This window comes from Talpa occidentalis, unplaced genomic scaffold (assembly GCF_014898055.3).
Source record: "Talpa occidentalis isolate TD23 unplaced genomic scaffold, MPIMG_talOcc4v2.1 talOcc4.17, whole genome shotgun sequence".
In the NCBI taxonomy this organism is placed as follows: domain Eukaryota; kingdom Metazoa; phylum Chordata; class Mammalia; order Eulipotyphla; family Talpidae; genus Talpa; species Talpa occidentalis.
In genome coordinates, this window is record NW_023601754.1 from 56798067 (window position 1) to 56814883 (window position 16817).

The window sequence follows — 16817 nt, forward strand, 5'->3', positions numbered from 1 at the left end:
GCTGCAGAGGCTGTGGACAGCTTCACAGCGCTGCCCTCAACCCACTGCGCCAATGGGGAGGACCCCCCTTTGTATTTTGGATACCAGAGTCTTGTCAAATACTTTCTTCCATTCTTTGGGTTGTCTTTTTACTTTATTGGGAGTGTCTTTTGATGCACACGTGTTTTTGTTTTGATCAGTGCAGTTTGTCTCTGTATTTGGTTGCTTGTATTTTAGGTGTCCCATGGAAAAGAGCTGTTGTCTAATGCCGGGTCATGAAGAGTCATGCTTAAGTTTTCTTCTAAGTGCTTTATGGTCTTTGATCCATTCTGAGTTAACTTTTATGTGGCATGAGTTGGAACCCAGGGCCATTCTTTTGTACGTGGATCTCCTTGTGGCCTGATCCGTCTTGATTGCTCTTGGAGTTTGACAGCATTCTCATCACAAAGCGGATAAAGTGTGGGTGGGTTGAGCCAGCTGTGTTCACCTTTAGGTGCCATTGTATTCAGGTTGGAGACTTTATTTAGTTTGACTTTATCTTTCTTTTCTGCTGAGTATTTTTAACTCATTCCACCACCGTGGGTTGGGCATATGAAATTAAATCCATAAACGTAATGAGGTCATTTTGACTTGACATGCAAGTTATGTGAAGTGAACCTTCATTTCTAGGAATAAAAATACTTGAGCAACTTGGGTTTGACCTGTGCAGGCCCCCAGTGTGTGGCTTTTCTAGTCAATCCATCACCTGAACTTATGGAGACAGACAGTCTAGTACCGTGAACGTGTTTTCCCTAGTCGTTTTCTTTTCTCTAGCTTATGTTATTGTTAGAATTCCTATAATGTACAAAACATGTTAGTTGACCTTTATGTTATTGGTAACGCTTCCAGTCAACAGGAGGTTAATGGTTAAGTTTTCTGGGAGTCAAAAGTTACACATGGATTTTCTACTGAGTGGAGAGAGGAAGTCTATACCTCTTAACCCCCACGTTGTTCAAGGGTCAACTGTCCTTACAGTATTTTTATTTGCATTTGCTTCTATGAATCTTTAAAACATTTTGACTGATATTTCTCTTTTTGGACTCAGTGGAGCTTCCTAGAAAGTCCCCCTGTTGTCCTTTGCCATTGTCTTGATAAAGAATCAGCCCCTTGCTGATGAATTAACTTATTTTTCTGAACATACTAAGCCCAGTCCCTCTCTCAGAGTCAGTTACATTATACATGAATTTGAGAAGTTTTAGGATAATATACTATATTTAACATTTTGCATAAATCTCAATTTTAGGAAAACCTGAGGCTTCATGAAACGTAGTTCTGTAGGGGGTAATGATATCTAATTCTCCTGCTGTCACTTGGCATCTGTCTTTTGTAAAGATCAAAATAAACCTAAAATTTTTTTATGTCAACCAGAAAACCCTAGAAATTTGGGACCATGCAGCCTTGCAGGTGAATGCCGTCTGTTTTACTTTGTAATATACCTAAGTTTGAACTAAGTCCATTCATATTTTTTATTTCTTTTTCGGCAACAAAAAACATCCCTGTGATTAGCTGGATGAACTGTTTGGATAGGTGGGGTGATTTCCCCCTTCTGTGTTGCTCTCACCTCCCGGTTTTGTATCCTCTCACCAGGTCAGAGCAGACAGTCTTTCCCAGCAAAGGTCTCTGGTGAAAACAAAGCACCTAAACCATTGTACTATTTTGTGGAACCTGTAAGCAGGTGCTTAAGTGCCATTTAAGTGTTAACCTGTGCTTTTCAGTTTTTCCCTTTTTACATTTCTCTTTTCTCACAGCAACCTATTTTGTATGTCTTGTCTACTTTTTTTAGGTTGCAGTCGTTCTGATGGATACCCAGGGGGCATTTGACAGCCAGTCCACTGTGAAAGACTGTGCTACCATCTTTGCTCTCAGCACCATGACCAGTTCTGTTCAGGTAAAACCACTTGGCTAAAGAAAAAAAAAAACACAGAGGAAACACTAAAGGGAGTATATCTTGTGTCAGTTATTATGTCTTCCCAGTCTCTGGGTGAGATGTAAATGTTTTTAGACTGCAGATAAAAGTTAATCTTTTAGAAGCTTAAGAAGCAGCCTAAGCTGTTTTTCTATTTTGCTCATATGTGTGTGTGTGTGTGTATGTATGTGTGTATATGTGTGTGTGTGTGTGTGTTTGTGTATAAAATGTTCCAAGAAAAGCTTGAAAAGTAGAAATTGAGATGGCACCAGTTACACCAAATAGGAAACGTAGGTTTGGTAAAAACTTAGAAAAACTTTATTTCATGTTGTGAAAGAGGATTTTGTGATTTTAACCTTCACATTGTTTTCCAAAAGACAGGTAAAACTGTATTTGAATAGGCCTCATTTTCTTTTTTTTTTTTTTTAAAGATTTATTTTTATTTATTTAAGCATACAAGAATTGGGATCTAGACCAGAGGTGCAGGGGGTGAGAGGACTCATCAGAGACAGAGTGGGGAGCAGAACAGCAGATCTACTGAAATACACTGCTGTGGGGAGCAGTGGTGAGACAGGAGAGCTCTGCTGCACCATGTGGGTCAGCTCCCGGCCAGGGATTGAACTCAGGCTGCACCAGTGATAGCCTGATAGTGCTGAGACTTAACCCCTAGGTCACCAGGGAGGCCCCTCATTTTCTTTCTTTTTTTTTTTAAAGATTATTTATACAAGAACCGGGGTACAGGCCAGATGTGTGGGAGGGTGAGAGGATTCACCAGAGACAGAGCAGGGAACAGAACAGGCAGACTGACTGAAATACACTGCTGAGGGAGCAGCGGGTGAGACAGGAGAGGTCTGCTTGCCATGTGGGTTGCTCTGAGGCTGGCGGGGATTGAACTGGCACTGCAGAGGCTGTGGACAGCCTCACAGCGCTACGCTCAACCGCCTGTGCCACCAGGGAGGCCCCCCTCATTTTCTTATATGCAAAACTTTATTTATTTATTTATTTATTTAATAGAGGCATGCTTTATTTATTTGTTTGCTGGTTTGTTTGTTTTGTTTATACATGCACTGGGTACAGTCAGAAGCGCGGGAGGGTGAGAGAATTCACCAGAGTCAGAGCGGGGAGCAGAGCAGGCAGAAGGACCGAAGTACACTGCTGAGGGGAGCAGCGGGCGGCAGGAGAGGTCTGCGCGCCATGTGGGACCCTCCTCCGGTGGCCGGGGAGCAGCCGGGGATGGAACCAGCGCCTCAGAGGCCGCGGGCAGGTTTGCAACCCAGCGCTCAACCGCTGCGCCACCGGGGAGGCCCTTATATGCAAAACTTTCAATGCTTTTAAGCTTATTGAGATTGAGGGCTTGTCTGAAGTAAGCTAGAGTAGTATCAATTTGGATTTTTGTTTTCTAGATTTATAATTTGTCCCAGAACATTCAGGAAGATGATCTTCAACAGCTACAGGTATGGTAATAAAAATTTTAACATTATAACGTATCATTTAAGTTTTAAGACTAAGAAAAATATTTATGATTGAGTAGTTTTTTTTTTAATCCCACTCTCCCCTTCCTGCCCCCAAATAAGTAGTTTTGTTTTTTTTTTTAAGATTTATTTATTTATTTATACAAGCACTGGGTACAGTCAGAAATGCAGGCAGGTGAGAGAACTCACCAGAGCCAGAGCAGGGAACAAAACAGGCAGAGTGACAAAATACACTGCTGAGGGGAGCAGCGGGCACTGCAGGAGAGGTCTGTGCACCATGTGGCACCCTTGCCGGCAGCCGGGGATCTAACCGCTGCGCCACCAGGGGAGGCCCCCAAATGAGTAGTTTTAATAAAAGATTGAAATATGGAAGGTTTTTGGTTCACAGTAAACCCTACTCTCTGCACATGGATTGCTGGTTGTTTGGGGTTGACCACCCAGGGAACAGAAGGAAGGAGCAAATAAGCCCTGCAGATACCTCTGGGGGGAGTGATCTAAAGGAGGAAACAGCATAAGAAAGACCCTGAGGTTGAGTGTGCTTGGCAGGATCAAGGAACAGCAAGGAAGCCAGTGGGTGGGGATGGGGGTGTGACAGGAGACTGAGCCTTGAATTCACAGAAGCATTCACAGAGGTCCTGGGGATGCCTGGCGGGTGTACGTAAGGACGGGGGCTTTCCCTCTGGGTGGGATTGGGAGCCCTGATTGAGCAGAGGTGTGATGTTATTGACATACTGTAAAGGGATTGGTTACTCTGGCTGTCATGTTTAGAATAGATTTTTAGGGGACTGTAAAGGCATTCTGTGAAACTGGTAGTGAAGCTATTGCAATAATATTTGCAAAATATGTTATGTGCCTGAATAATACTATGTGCTTAATAACGGCTAGCCGTTATCTATTTATTGGGAACCCTGGATAAAGCTGATGTCCCCTTTGCTTCTTCCAGAGGTAACTGCTATATCAACTTTGTATATATCCTTTCTCTTTTTCTTTGTAATTACAAATAGATGCATATTCCCATAGAATATATAAGATGGCAGCAAGCCCTTACTCAAATCCTTTGAGGCAGATGTGTTTTGGAATTGACAGTTTTGGATTTTAGGTAGATGGTATGGTGTATACAGCATGAAGTCTAGTCTAGAATGGCCTTCAGATGATGCCTCCTAATTAAACATAGTATTTCTGCAGTGAGATGTTTGGCTAATTACATGAAATGAGATAAATAAGGGCTGTAAGAAACCTCAAATCAATTCAAGGTAGGATTTCATCTGAATGAGTTTGCTGCCTAACTTGGGATTTTAGGATTTCAGAATAATAGAGAATCTGTTTTTGTTTTGTGTGTTTTGTTTTACTTGTATATAGCATTTTATGTGTATCAGTACTTTTTTTTTAAGCAATATTTTGTTTTTTTTTAAAGATTTTTAAAATTTATTTTTGCATACAAGAACTGGGGTGTAGGCCAGAGGTAGCTGAGAGGATTCACCAGAGACAGAATGGGATGCAGAACAGATGGATTTACTGAAATATACTGTTAAAAGGTCAGTGGGTAAAACAGGAGATGTCTGCTGCACTGTGTGGGCTAGCTCTCTGGCTGGGAATCGAACTCATGTTGCAGTGGCTGGTGATAGCTTGATAGCGCTGAGACTTTAACCTCTGCAACACCAGGGAGGCCCAGCAGTGTTTAACTTTTTTTTTTTTTTTTTTTAAGATTTATTTATTTATTTATACATACAATCACTGGGTACAGTCAGAAGCATGGGAGGGTGAGAGAATTCACCAGATCCAGAGCAGGGAGCAGAACAGGCAGAGGATCGAAGTACACTGCTGAGGGGAGCAGCGGGCGGCAGGAGAGGTCTGCACGCCATGTTGGACCCTCCTCCAGTGGCTGGGGAGCAGCCGGGGATCGAACCAGTGCTATAGAGGCTGCGGGCAGCTTCGCAGCCCAGTGCTCAACCGCTGCGCCACCGGGGAGGCCCAGTGTTTTACTTTTTGATGAAGTAATAATATGTAATACATACACACACACACACACACACACACACACTCATGGTTTGGAAGGCAATAGTATGATGTTTGCAATAAATAGAGCATATGAGCATTGCGAATAAATAGAGCAGATCCTCTCCAGTGTACTTCGGTCCTTCACAGAAGAACTGGGGTGTAGGCCATAGGTGAGGGAGGTGAGAGGATTCATCAGAGACAGTGGAGAGCAGAACGGGCAGAGCTACTGAAATACACTGCTGAGGGGAGCAGCGGAAGAGATAGGAGAAGTCTGCTGCAGTACATGTGGGTTAGCTCCCTGGCCGGGGATCAAACTCAGGTAGTGGCAGTGGTAGCTCTGAGACTTATCCTGAGGCTGTCAGGGAGTCCCAAAGTGGAGAAAATTTTCTTAGCAGATTGAATAAAGAGATAAAAAGCAGGAATCAGGAGGGGTGGTGGGAGAGAGGAAGAGAGAGGAGGAGTTTTGCTATGTTAATGCTTTAGTGAAAGACAACAGAGAAAATGGAGAAAGAAATTACAAAAGCAATAATATGAGGTTCTAGAATTGAAGGACATGAGTTTTTGTCTTTCTTCCTGGAGGCTTTTCCCAAATGTCTGGTATCCCTTGCCTGGTTAGTTGCAAGTGAGCCACTGACAGTCTGACTTGGAGCTTTGGGGAAGGGGTAACCTGTGCACTAGTTTGGATCACAGCGATGTGACCGGGCAAGGTTATTTAGCTATTTTTGCGGCAAGCCCTAGATGTCTGCATTTGGAGACTGTTATTCTAGGGCTGTTATTCCCCCATCCCCACCCCTCCACCAGAAGAATTCTTGAACTCCTGCCTGGGAGCTGGCTGTGACACCAGCAGGGCAAGAGGATGAAGGTGTCTCTGTCAGTTTGCAGACTTTGATGTAAGTGCCTTTCTCCAGTGAGGCCCAGGGTTCCCACTCCTATCCTCATATTTGGCATCCAAGGCTCAAATTTTTGTGGTTCATCCTCTCTCTGTCTACATTTCCTGCTTGTGGGGACAAGAAGAGGCTTGGCACAGGGTGGCGGGGGCAGCATCTGGGTGTGTTGGTGCTCTTTCCAAAGACTTCCAACCTTTTCTTTACCTGTCAGCCCCACTCCCTCACTGCCTCCTGCAGGGCCTCTGGTGCTTCTGACTCCTGAGTCTCTCAGGGGTGCCACAGGGAGGATCTGACCCTGTGCCTTTGGCAGATGTCTTAGCAGGCCAGAGAATGCCAAACCCCAGGGAGTCCTCAGTTTGTCACTTTTTCTTCCAGATGTTTTTGACAACTCTTCTCTACTCTCATATTATTTCTCAACCTCTTCGTCCTGTGCTTTTATACCCTTTGGTAAGGCTTCATGTAGAAATTGGAGTAAATTTAGTTTGTATAAACCCTGACCTGAAAGCACCTGTTGTTTCAGTCACTTAAATGGCATAAACCCTGTGGGCCCAGCGCCTTTCCTGCTGCTGGAGGTGCCATCGTGCACAAAACAGACACACATTCCCGCCCTTGTGGAGTTTCTGTGCTTAACTCTCACAAGTTAAAGGTGAAGTGTGTTAGATGGTAAGACGTGCTGTGGAGAAAAATTTAAAAAAGATCCAGGTAGGAAGTACTGCATGGCGAGCAATAATCTTTTCAGGTAGGTGGCCGTGGAAGGCTTCTTTGGAAAAGAGCCATTTGAGTAAAGAGATCAAGAAGTGTGGTTACTGCTTGTGTTGATAATCTGGGGGAAGAATGTTCCAGGCAGAAGGAGGAGCCAGTAGTGCAAGGGCCCTCTGCAGCAGTGTGCCAATTCCCAGGAACAGCAGAGGGAGCGGTAGGGCTGGATCACACGAAGGCCTGGCTTTCCTGGTGAACTTGGGGGGTGGTGGGGTTTGCATGGAGGCTATAGGACCTGGCTGGCCTCGGGTATGTAACCGCCACTGTGGCTGCTGTGGTGAGAATGGTCTGGGCGGGTGAGGGCAGAGCTAGGGAGACTGGTCAGGCGACTCCAGCAGTATCCCAAGTCACGTGGACGTTGTGCGTGGGTGAGTCCTGGACTTGCTAGTGAACTGGAATGTAGGATGTGAGAGAGGGATAGCCAAGAGTATTTTAAGGTTCATAGCTCCCTCGGGCATTTGAAACTGCGGAACCGTGGCCTTATGTAAGTTGTGTGTCTTCAGTCTGTTAAATGAATGCTTTGCTAAAAAATAGCCACGGGAGCACTTTAAGTAATTTTGCCTGACAATCTGTAACTCTTCTTTTTTATAGCTCTTCACAGAATATGGCCGTCTGGCGATGGATGAAATTTTCCAAAAACCCTTCCAGGTAGGTTATTAGCTATAAATGCAATTCATATTTTTGTTTTAGTTGAGAGATAGCACTCAGGCCCAGTCTGGCCGGCTGCCTGTTTTTATATGACCTATGAGTTAGGAAAGGTCTTTATGTTTTTAATTGGTTGAAAAAAAAATTGAAAGGAAAATATTTCATGATGTGTAAATATCTGAAGTTTAAAGGTTAGTTTCTGTGGCTAAAGTTTTCTTGGAATATAGCCATGCTTCTTTGCATTGTCCACCACGGCTGCTTCTGGCTACAGCAGCCTGAAATGTTTACTCTCTGGTTCTTTACGAAAAGTCTGCTGACCTCTGCTATAGCTAATTGTTTCATGAGGATGGGGAGGCACAGTGACCTCAGAGTGGATGAGCTTGGAGTATTATTATGTACTTTCCCTCTCCTTTCTGATGTTGAAAGTAGGCCTGGGTTTGTACGCAGCTATTGCCATATTGTTTCCTCTCTCATCTTTTAGCACATTCCCCATACTTGCCTTTAGATCAGAGCCCCAGATTTAGCATTTTCTCATCCGCTTCTTCCTTCTGTTCCCATAAATCCATGGGATCAAAAATAGCAGATGGGATATACTGATCTCACATTTGGCCTGTCCATGTGCCTGCAGTGTAGATAGGGACATGCAGAATAGATAAACCCTTCAGCACATCTTCCTGCCCCCTCTAAGAAGCTGGCATTATGCAGAGAAGTATTTGTTATTTTGAAAATGCACTTATGCAACATTTTAACTAGTCTGCTCTTTTCCTAAAAAGACATTGATGTTTTTAGTTCGAGACTGGAGTTTTCCTTATGAATACAGCTATGGACTAGAGGGGGGAATGTCCTTTTTGGATAAACGTCTGCAGGTAAGTAGGACTACAATCTGAGGAATCACCTAAAAGTACTGATCTCTCTCATTTGCATATAGCTGTTGTTTTTAGAAGATTATGGAAAATGATATTAAGTGTATTAAATATTTATGAACATTAGTACACACTAATATGGGTCCTGCTAAGATTAGAGAAGATGGGTCTGGGCACATGTGCCCCAGGACTATAGAGTATGTGCCTTTAGAATGTCACATTCAAACTTCATTTCTGTTGTATTTATTCAAAATCTTTTTGTTTTGGGATGGACATAAACAGGCGTAGCCTGTTCTCCAAAATGAAAACAGAGAAGTCTTTTGTCTCAGTCACTACTAAGACACTACTAACTGGCTAGGTCACTACTAACTGGCTAGGTCCCCCTCATGCTCACAAACCTTCTCTTGTTTGCCCTAAGTATTGCGCAATGCTCCTTTAAGAAATCCTTTAGTACCTGTTCTTTGGTAGCTATAGGAACCAAGCCATGGTTAACCAAATTTGTACATTTATTGCTTTGTAGGGTTCTGAGTTTTCCCACTGGAAACATGGGCCACTGTGACCCATGAGATTTAGAAAGTCTTCTTTGCTTTCTCGTGCCAACTGTTGGTTCCTAGGAAAGAAACACAGTGGTCTGTTGTAAATCGTGGTCTTCCTTGGCAGGTGAAAGAGCACCAGCATGAAGAAATTCAGAGTGTCCGAAATCACATCCACTCATGTTTCTCCAAAGTCACCTGTTTCCTCCTGCCACATCCAGGGCTCCAGGTGGCAACAAGTCCTGACTTCGATGGGAAATTGAAAGGTGTGTTACAGATGATGCTTTATTTTTTTTTTTTTTAAGATTTATTTTTAGTTATTTATGCATACAAGAACTAGGGTGTAGGCCAGAAGTGCGGTGGGGTGAAAGGATTCACCAGAGACAGAGTGGGCATCTATGGAAATACACTGCTAAGGGGAGCAGCAGGTGAGACAGGAAAGGTCTGCTGTACCATGTGGGTCAGCTCCCTGGCCAGGGATCGAACTCGTGTTGCAGTGGCTACGATAGCTTGATAGTGCTGAGACTTTAACCCCTGTGTCACCAGGGAGGCCCATATGATGATGTTTTAAAAATGTGTTTTGATCTTTGGAATTAAATAGTGACCAGAAAATGTGAACTGTGCGTCCACTGAATGCTTAAGAGGATTAGTGTATTTTCTTAGAAACAACAGCATTCAGAGTCTAGCTTGGAATTCATTCCTGCTTTACTGTGACTGTCAGAATCAGTTCACCTTCATGGGGGTGGTGATGTCCAGCGATGACCTTCCCAAGTGACAGGCTATGATGATTGGTTTACAAGAGTTGAAAGTGCTAAATAAAGGAAGGTTAAATATTTCCTCAAGAAAGATAACATGATGCATGGTTTAGCTGTGGTTCATCTTACCTGTAGTCACTGCAAAACCTGGTACTGGGACATGTTTCAGTGTCAGGAATTGCTGACTCCAAGGGCGCTTAGCAAGACCAGAGTCGGGGCTCCTGGGTCTCATTGCTTATTTTTGGTTCCTTGTTCATTGAGACTTTGAGTCACTTGATGGCTAGCCCTCAGTTTACATGTGAGATAAACTAAACATTTTTGTCTATAAACTTACCTGAGCCCAGTAAAATGGAAATAATCATAGCTTTGAGTTATAGTAGAGGTTAAATAGGGAGAGGAAGTTGCGTGTGTAGGTGATGTGTTCTTTTAGGGTTACAGTGCCATTGTTAGGCGTAATTTCACCAAACCTAAACTCTGCTTTGTTCATCACTGGCAGGGAAGATGCCCAGTAGAATTCTTAATTGAGGATGTTTGGGAGGGGTGGGTTAGCATGACCCCTCATCCTTTTCCTCCTGACTCAGAGTGTTTCAGATGATGGGGCATAAACATACAAAATGGCATTCCTCCATATTTTTAAAGCATTTTAATCATGTTATGTTGTTCTAGAATATAGGAAAATAGGAAGTTTGTTGTTTTTTTTTTTTAAACTCCTGCCAACCACCAGTCTACTCCATTTCTATGCGTTTTGCTTTTTTTTTAAATTGAGGTAACTGATCTACAGCACTGTATGACTGTATATGATTCAGAGGCAAGAATCACACCTCCTCAGGAGCCTGTCACAACGCCACACCCACCACCAAAGCATCCTCAGCCTCCACCAGTGTCTGCTTGTGCCCCCTCTTCTCTCTCTTCTCTGCATCTCCCCTTCCCCTTCTCCATCGTGTTTCCTCAATTCTACAGTCCGATTTCTAGGATATGTTATTGGTTTGGTTTTGTCTGACCCTGTGTTTTATTTCTCCATATTCCATCTGTAAGTGGTACCACCCATTGTTTGTCTTTCTCCTAATTTATTTTGCTTTGTATTATCCCCTTCAGTTCCATCTGTGTTGTCTCAAATGCCGAGAGTTTGTCTTTTTTATGACTGAGTAATATTCCACTGTGTATATAGACCACATCTTCCTAATCAACTTATCTGTCTTTGAGCACTTAGGTTGTTTCCATGACTTGGCTGCTGTAAGTGGTGCCATGCTGGGCCCTATGGTCATCCTATTTTTAATCTTTTGAGAACCTCTGTGCTGTTTCCAGAAAGGCTGTCTACATTCCACCAACAGTGTATGAGGGCTCCTTTTTTGCCACATCCTTGCCAACACTTGCTGTTTCTGGTCTTTTGTTAAGGGCCATTTGTAGTTTCCTGATGAAAGTGATGATGAGCACTTTTTCATGTGTCTGTTGGCCATCTGTATGTCTTCTTCGGAGAAGTGTCTGTTTAGCTCAGGAAGAACTTTAAAGTTCTATAACCCTGTTGAAAAACCCTTGACATTCTGTATCACTTTTGGGTGTGCATAATGCATTAGTTTTCTAGGACTGCCTTAACAAATTGCCACAAACTGGGGTGACTTAAAACAATAGAGATTTAGTTCCTTCATGGTTTGGGAGGCCAGAATTTAGAAACCAAGGTGTCAGTAGGGTTGATTCCTTTTGGGGCTCTCACAAGAGAAACTGTCCTAACCTTTTCTCTTCGCTTCAGGTGGTTGCTGGCAGAGCCTGGCACTCCTGGTGGTTTGTTTTTTTTCCACTCCAATTTCTATCTCCATCTCACTTGGACACCTTCTTTGTGTATATCTGTGAGTTTTCCCTTCTTGCAAGGATACCACTTTCTGGATTTACATCTCACCCTAATCCAGTTTGATCTCACTTCATTAGCATATTATATCTGTAAATGAATTGAAGTTAACCTGTTCCTGCAATGGGCCAGACAGTAAATACTATAAGGCTTTGTGAACCATACAACTATTTAGCTCTGCTGTTGTAGCAAGAAAGCAGCGGTAGTCAGTATGTGAATGAATGGGCATGGTTGAGTTTCAATAAAACTTTATTTTCCAAATAGCAGGCCATAGTTTATCCAGCCGCTGTTAGTTTGCCAGTCCCATGTCTAGAACATCAGTACTGTTGCCTATTTCTGTGTGCTTCCTCCCAGTCATCCCTGCCTCCCCACATAAACAATCACTACTCTACATTTTGCTTATTCTGCCCTTGATTTAAAAAAAATTACATATATTTGATTAACTTAAGAGTTTAATAAGTTTCTTTAGTTTTGAATCTGGAGTTACCCAAGGATATGTGCTTTAAAGCAGAATTTTGGGATGTTAGAGTGTATGTCTTCACCTTATTAGGTCATGCCGAATTGTTTTCCAAAGCAGGTATTCTGGTTTATAGTCCCCACATCAGTGTTTATAAAATTTCTCATTGATCCATATCCTGGGCAATGTTTGGTTATTATCACTGTGGTCTTAAAATGTATTTATTACTAATGAGACTATATATGTTGTCATGTATGTATTTCCATTCATGTTTCTTTCCTGTGAAATTCCTGCTTACCCAGTTTTCAATTTAGCTGCTTGTTTTTCTTTCTTTCTTTTATATCCAAAAGGGCAGGTTTATTATAAAAGGGAGAGAAGAATAAAGGCCACTTGCATAGATACAAGCAGGCAGAAAGGGCTGTCCCGACAGGGACAGGTTTGCTGAGAGAGGCCTGCGTGGTCGCAGGCAGGCGGCCTTGAGGAGCACCGCCTCTGCTGAGGGATGTCAGTGCAGAGAAGCCTGGGCTGGTGCAGGTCATGGGCAGGCAGGAGGCTGCTGCCCCGCGGAGGGAGAGAGTTGGTGGCGAGGAGCACCTGCATAGGCACAGGTGGGCAGAAGGATGCTGCTGAGTTGCTTGTTTTTCTCTGTGATGTGAAGATCCTGTGCTTGTCTTAGACATGGCCGACCCTTTGCTAGTTATGAGCTGCAGAGGGCGCCTTTCCTCTTGTTGCTTGCTGTCTTCTTTCTGGTGCCTTAGTCTTCATGTGGTTGATTCTCGCCTTTGAGTTTGTTTCTAAGTCTCATTTTAGAAAATCCTTTTCTTTACACATACACAAGTGTTGACTCTCATACACTCACATGGACGGGGACACACACACACACATGCTCACATACATATTTAGTTTCTTGGAATTGAAATTCCTTTACATGTGAAGTTGAGCTGGAGTGTGAGGGTTTTGTTCTATGCTCACTGTGGTTGAATACGTCTCTTTGGCTTATTGCTTCTTTCTTCATGGTCCTGTGAACAGATGTTTCTGGTGAATTCAAAGAGCAGTTACAGACGTTGATACCATTTGTATTAAACTCGGCTAACTTAATGGAAAAGGAGATCAATGGCTCAAAAGTCACCTGTCGGGGGCTGTTGGAGTATTTTAAGGTACGTATGGGTTTTAATTATTGGAAATGTTTGATTTTGGGCAAAACTGATCTAGGTTTAAACTAAGTTGAATTTAATTTTTTTTTTTAATTTTTTTTTTAAAGATTTATTTATTTTATTATTATTATTATTATTTTTTATACAAGCACTGGGTACAGTCAGAAGCGGGGGAGGGTGAGAGAATTCACCGGAACCAGAGTGGGGAGCAGAGCAGGCAGAAGGACCAAAGTACACTGCTGAGGGGAGCAGCGGGCGGCAGGAGAGGTCTGCGCGCCATGTGGGACCCTCCTCCGGTGGCCGGGGAGCAGCCGGGGATCGAACCGGCGCTGCAGAGGCTGCAGGCAGCTTCGCAATCCAGCGCTCAACCGCTGCGCCACCGGGGAGGCCCTAAACTAACTTGAATTTAAATTTAAATTAAAACTTAGAGCAGGGCCTTCCTGATGGTGCAAGGGGTTAAGCACTGCACTATGAAGCAATCTGCAGCCTCTGCAGCATGAGTTCAATCCCTGGCCGGCCAGGGAGAAACCCACATGGCAGGGAGAAACTCTCCTGGCTCGCCTGTTGCTCCCCTCAGCAGTGTATTTCAGTCAGTCTGCCTGTTCTGTTCCCCATTCTGTCTCTGGTGGATCCTCTCACCCCCTGCATCTCTAGCCTGTACCCCAGCTCTTGTATGCATAAATAAATAAATCTTAAAAAAAAAACAAAACTTAGGGCAGGTTTCACCGGGGAGAGGGCACTTTTAGACATCTATGTCCTTCCACGAGTGGGCCACTGGGTGGCAGTATCAGCTAAGAACCAAGGAGATGTTCTTTGCACTCTTTTAGAGGAGCAATTACTGTGGCTAAAGGAAGATTGTTCCTCAAGGAAGATGATGTGGACAGGAGATGGGTAGGAAGTGGCTGTGAGTAGGAGCCGGCACCTAGATGGGACATGACCCCTCAAGGCGGATGGTCACCCTGCCCCCAGGTAGCGGCAGCCAGTGTGCATGGGGAGTCTGCGGGGAGCCAGCCTTGTGGGCTCATGCTGTGTGGGAGCATTTAGTTAGCTAAAAATGCTAACATGCACTTAAAGATGTGTTGTGTTTTTGCTAATTCCTGGGTGTGAAATCTAGATCTTTAAGAAAATGCAGTTGTTTCTAAAAATGAAAGTACTTTTAAATAAGACAGATGACGTTTTTCATAATTGTGTGTATGTTCCTACCCTAAGGCATATATTAAAATTTACCAAGGAGAAGATCTGCCTCACCCCAAATCCATGCTCCAGGTAAGCAGCTCTCTGCGGCCTGAATGAGAGTCTGGCTGCTTGAGACACAGGCAGTAAGCAGGATCCTTCCAGAAGACTGTTGTTCTCCCTTCCCATTCTGCAGAGACCTGTTACTGTCTGGCATGTTTTCTAGTGGTGAGACGGCCTTCGGTTTTCTGGTCTGTGTTGGTGGGGTACATTTGAGACAGGACGGCCTCCCTGGGCCTGGCCTCCCACCATACACACTGTGGAGAACAGTTTTTGTTCTGTACAGGTAAAACATACCCAGTTATATCGACAAGTCATTTTTCTGTTTTCTGTTATCTTCCTGTTTTAGTAAATAGTAAATTTGCAAATCTACAAATAGTAAATTTACAAATTTACAGCTGGTTTTCTAGTTTCCAGCTGGTCTTATTTTTAAGATTTTGATATTTTCAAGGTGTTATTTTATTCAAGCTACAATTTCTTTCTCATGAGCTGAGCATGAGGCCATTTATTGCCCAATGTTTGTTTCTTTAGTAGCAAAACATTTTTACAAAGGAAGCTCGAGCCTGGAATTGATGTCATATAGATAGCTTTTTCCTTTTTTTTTGATCTACATCAAAAAAGTTTAAAGCTGAAGCAAAGGAAGTGATATTTCTGGAAGTTTAATGTGTCGTAAGGATTCTTATGTATAAGAACATTGTTTTGGCAGAAAATTTGTCAGAAAAGGTATATTTTATTTCATAAATTGTATGAAATGGAAACCTACAAAGAAAACCAAGCCAAAACCAGAAGAACAATAAAAAAGAAAGAATGGCGGAAACTTTTACTTCTTATTGGTGGAAGGATGCGGAAAGAGGAAGGGTTTGTGATTCATGCTTTCCTTTCTTGAAAGGCCACTGCTGAAGCCAACAACTTAGCAGCCGCAGCCTCTGCCAAGGACATTTATTATAAACACATGGAGGAGGTACGTGGCATGATTCCTCCTCTGACATATCTGTGACCCGGCTGTTGTCGCTCATGTCAGCAGCTCACACTGGGTCCTGCTGAGTGTCCTAAAGGCGACTGGCCTCTGGAGCTGAGTCACGCCCTTCTCCCTTGTCGGGCCTTGTAATGATGGTGTTCCTTACTGGGTCTGTGTCTCTCTGGGCCCAGCACCCTCAGTGTTTAAGTTGTTTCTCAGAGAAAGGGGTGCCCAACATGGTCCTGGTCATCACTCGGAAGTTAGTTTCTCACATGGTGCTCTCATCCGGGCAGCATCTTTCCTCCTGTTCTGTTGGGCACTGGACTTTGAAGGGCTCTTCCATATATTGTGTCTTTATTCTTTTTAGGTCTGCGGAGGAGAGAAACCTTACATGTCTCCAGACATTTTAGAGGAGAAGCACGCTGAGTTCAGGCAGCTCGCTCTCGACCATTTTCAGAAGACCAAGAAGATGGGTGGGAAGGATTTCAGCCTCCGCTACCAGCAGGAGCTGGAGGAGGAGCTCAAGGAGCTCTACGAGAACTTCTGCAAGCACAACGGCAGCAAGAACGTCTTCAGCACCTTCCGCACGCCTGCCGTGCTCTTCGCGGGCATCATGGCCCTGTATGTCGCCTCCGGCCTCACTGGCTTCGTTGGGCTGGAGGTCGTGGCCCAGCTGTTCAACTGTGTGATCGGGCTGCTGCTCATCGCGCTTCTCACCTGGGGCTACATCAGGTATTCTGGCCAGTACCGTGAGCTGGGCGGAGCTATCGATTCTGGTGCAGCATTTGTGTTAGAGCAGGTAAGTGGAGCGGCCTGAGGAGCCCGGGGTTGACAACCTGTACGTGTCTGTGCTTATGTTGTCAGATATTTCTGTGTGGGAGCATTTCATAGTGAAAGAAGGTCTGAGGAACCTACTGTGGCCATTTTTTCCTGATAGCCTTTATGTTTGAATATCCTTTAGGTTGCTAGTATGTATGTTTTCCTAATATTTTGTTTCTGTGTCTAAAAGCTGCTCTTTTATGCAAAAAAAAAAAAAAAAAGACTCCGACTTAAGACACGCTGTGTTGTTCACAGGCTCTTCTGATTATATCCATTTATTACGTTCATTATATATTCCCATCCAAGATTGATGGGCTTCACTGGAAATCACGAGCTTTGGAAAGTAAGAACTTAAAATGTTGTTTGGAGTCCTTTTAATGGATGGGATCTCCTTCACCTAAAATCTTCCCAAAGCCTGTGATGTTGACTTTGTTATCGTCTCCAGGTTTACAGACCCTTGAGGCTCTGGTTCAGTTCTGTTTTTTTGGGGGGTATAATATTGACACATAACATTAGT

General features: G+C 43.7%; 1 protein-coding gene across 1 annotated transcript in view; it reads left to right on the plus strand.

Annotated features, from left to right (window-relative positions):
* Positions 1-16817, plus strand: part of ATL3 (atlastin GTPase 3) — a 35534-nt gene that overhangs the window by 13694 nt on the left and 5023 nt on the right. The window contains exons 4-12 of the mRNA XM_037517730.2: positions 1802-1906; positions 3328-3378; positions 7632-7688; positions 8459-8551; positions 9209-9347; positions 13166-13293; positions 14500-14556; positions 15413-15484; positions 15849-16280. Of these exons, the coding sequence (XP_037373627.1) occupies positions 1802-1906; positions 3328-3378; positions 7632-7688; positions 8459-8551; positions 9209-9347; positions 13166-13293; positions 14500-14556; positions 15413-15484; positions 15849-16280 (1134 nt within the window). The remainder of the gene's footprint in view (positions 1-1801; positions 1907-3327; positions 3379-7631; positions 7689-8458; positions 8552-9208; positions 9348-13165; positions 13294-14499; positions 14557-15412; positions 15485-15848; positions 16281-16817) is intronic.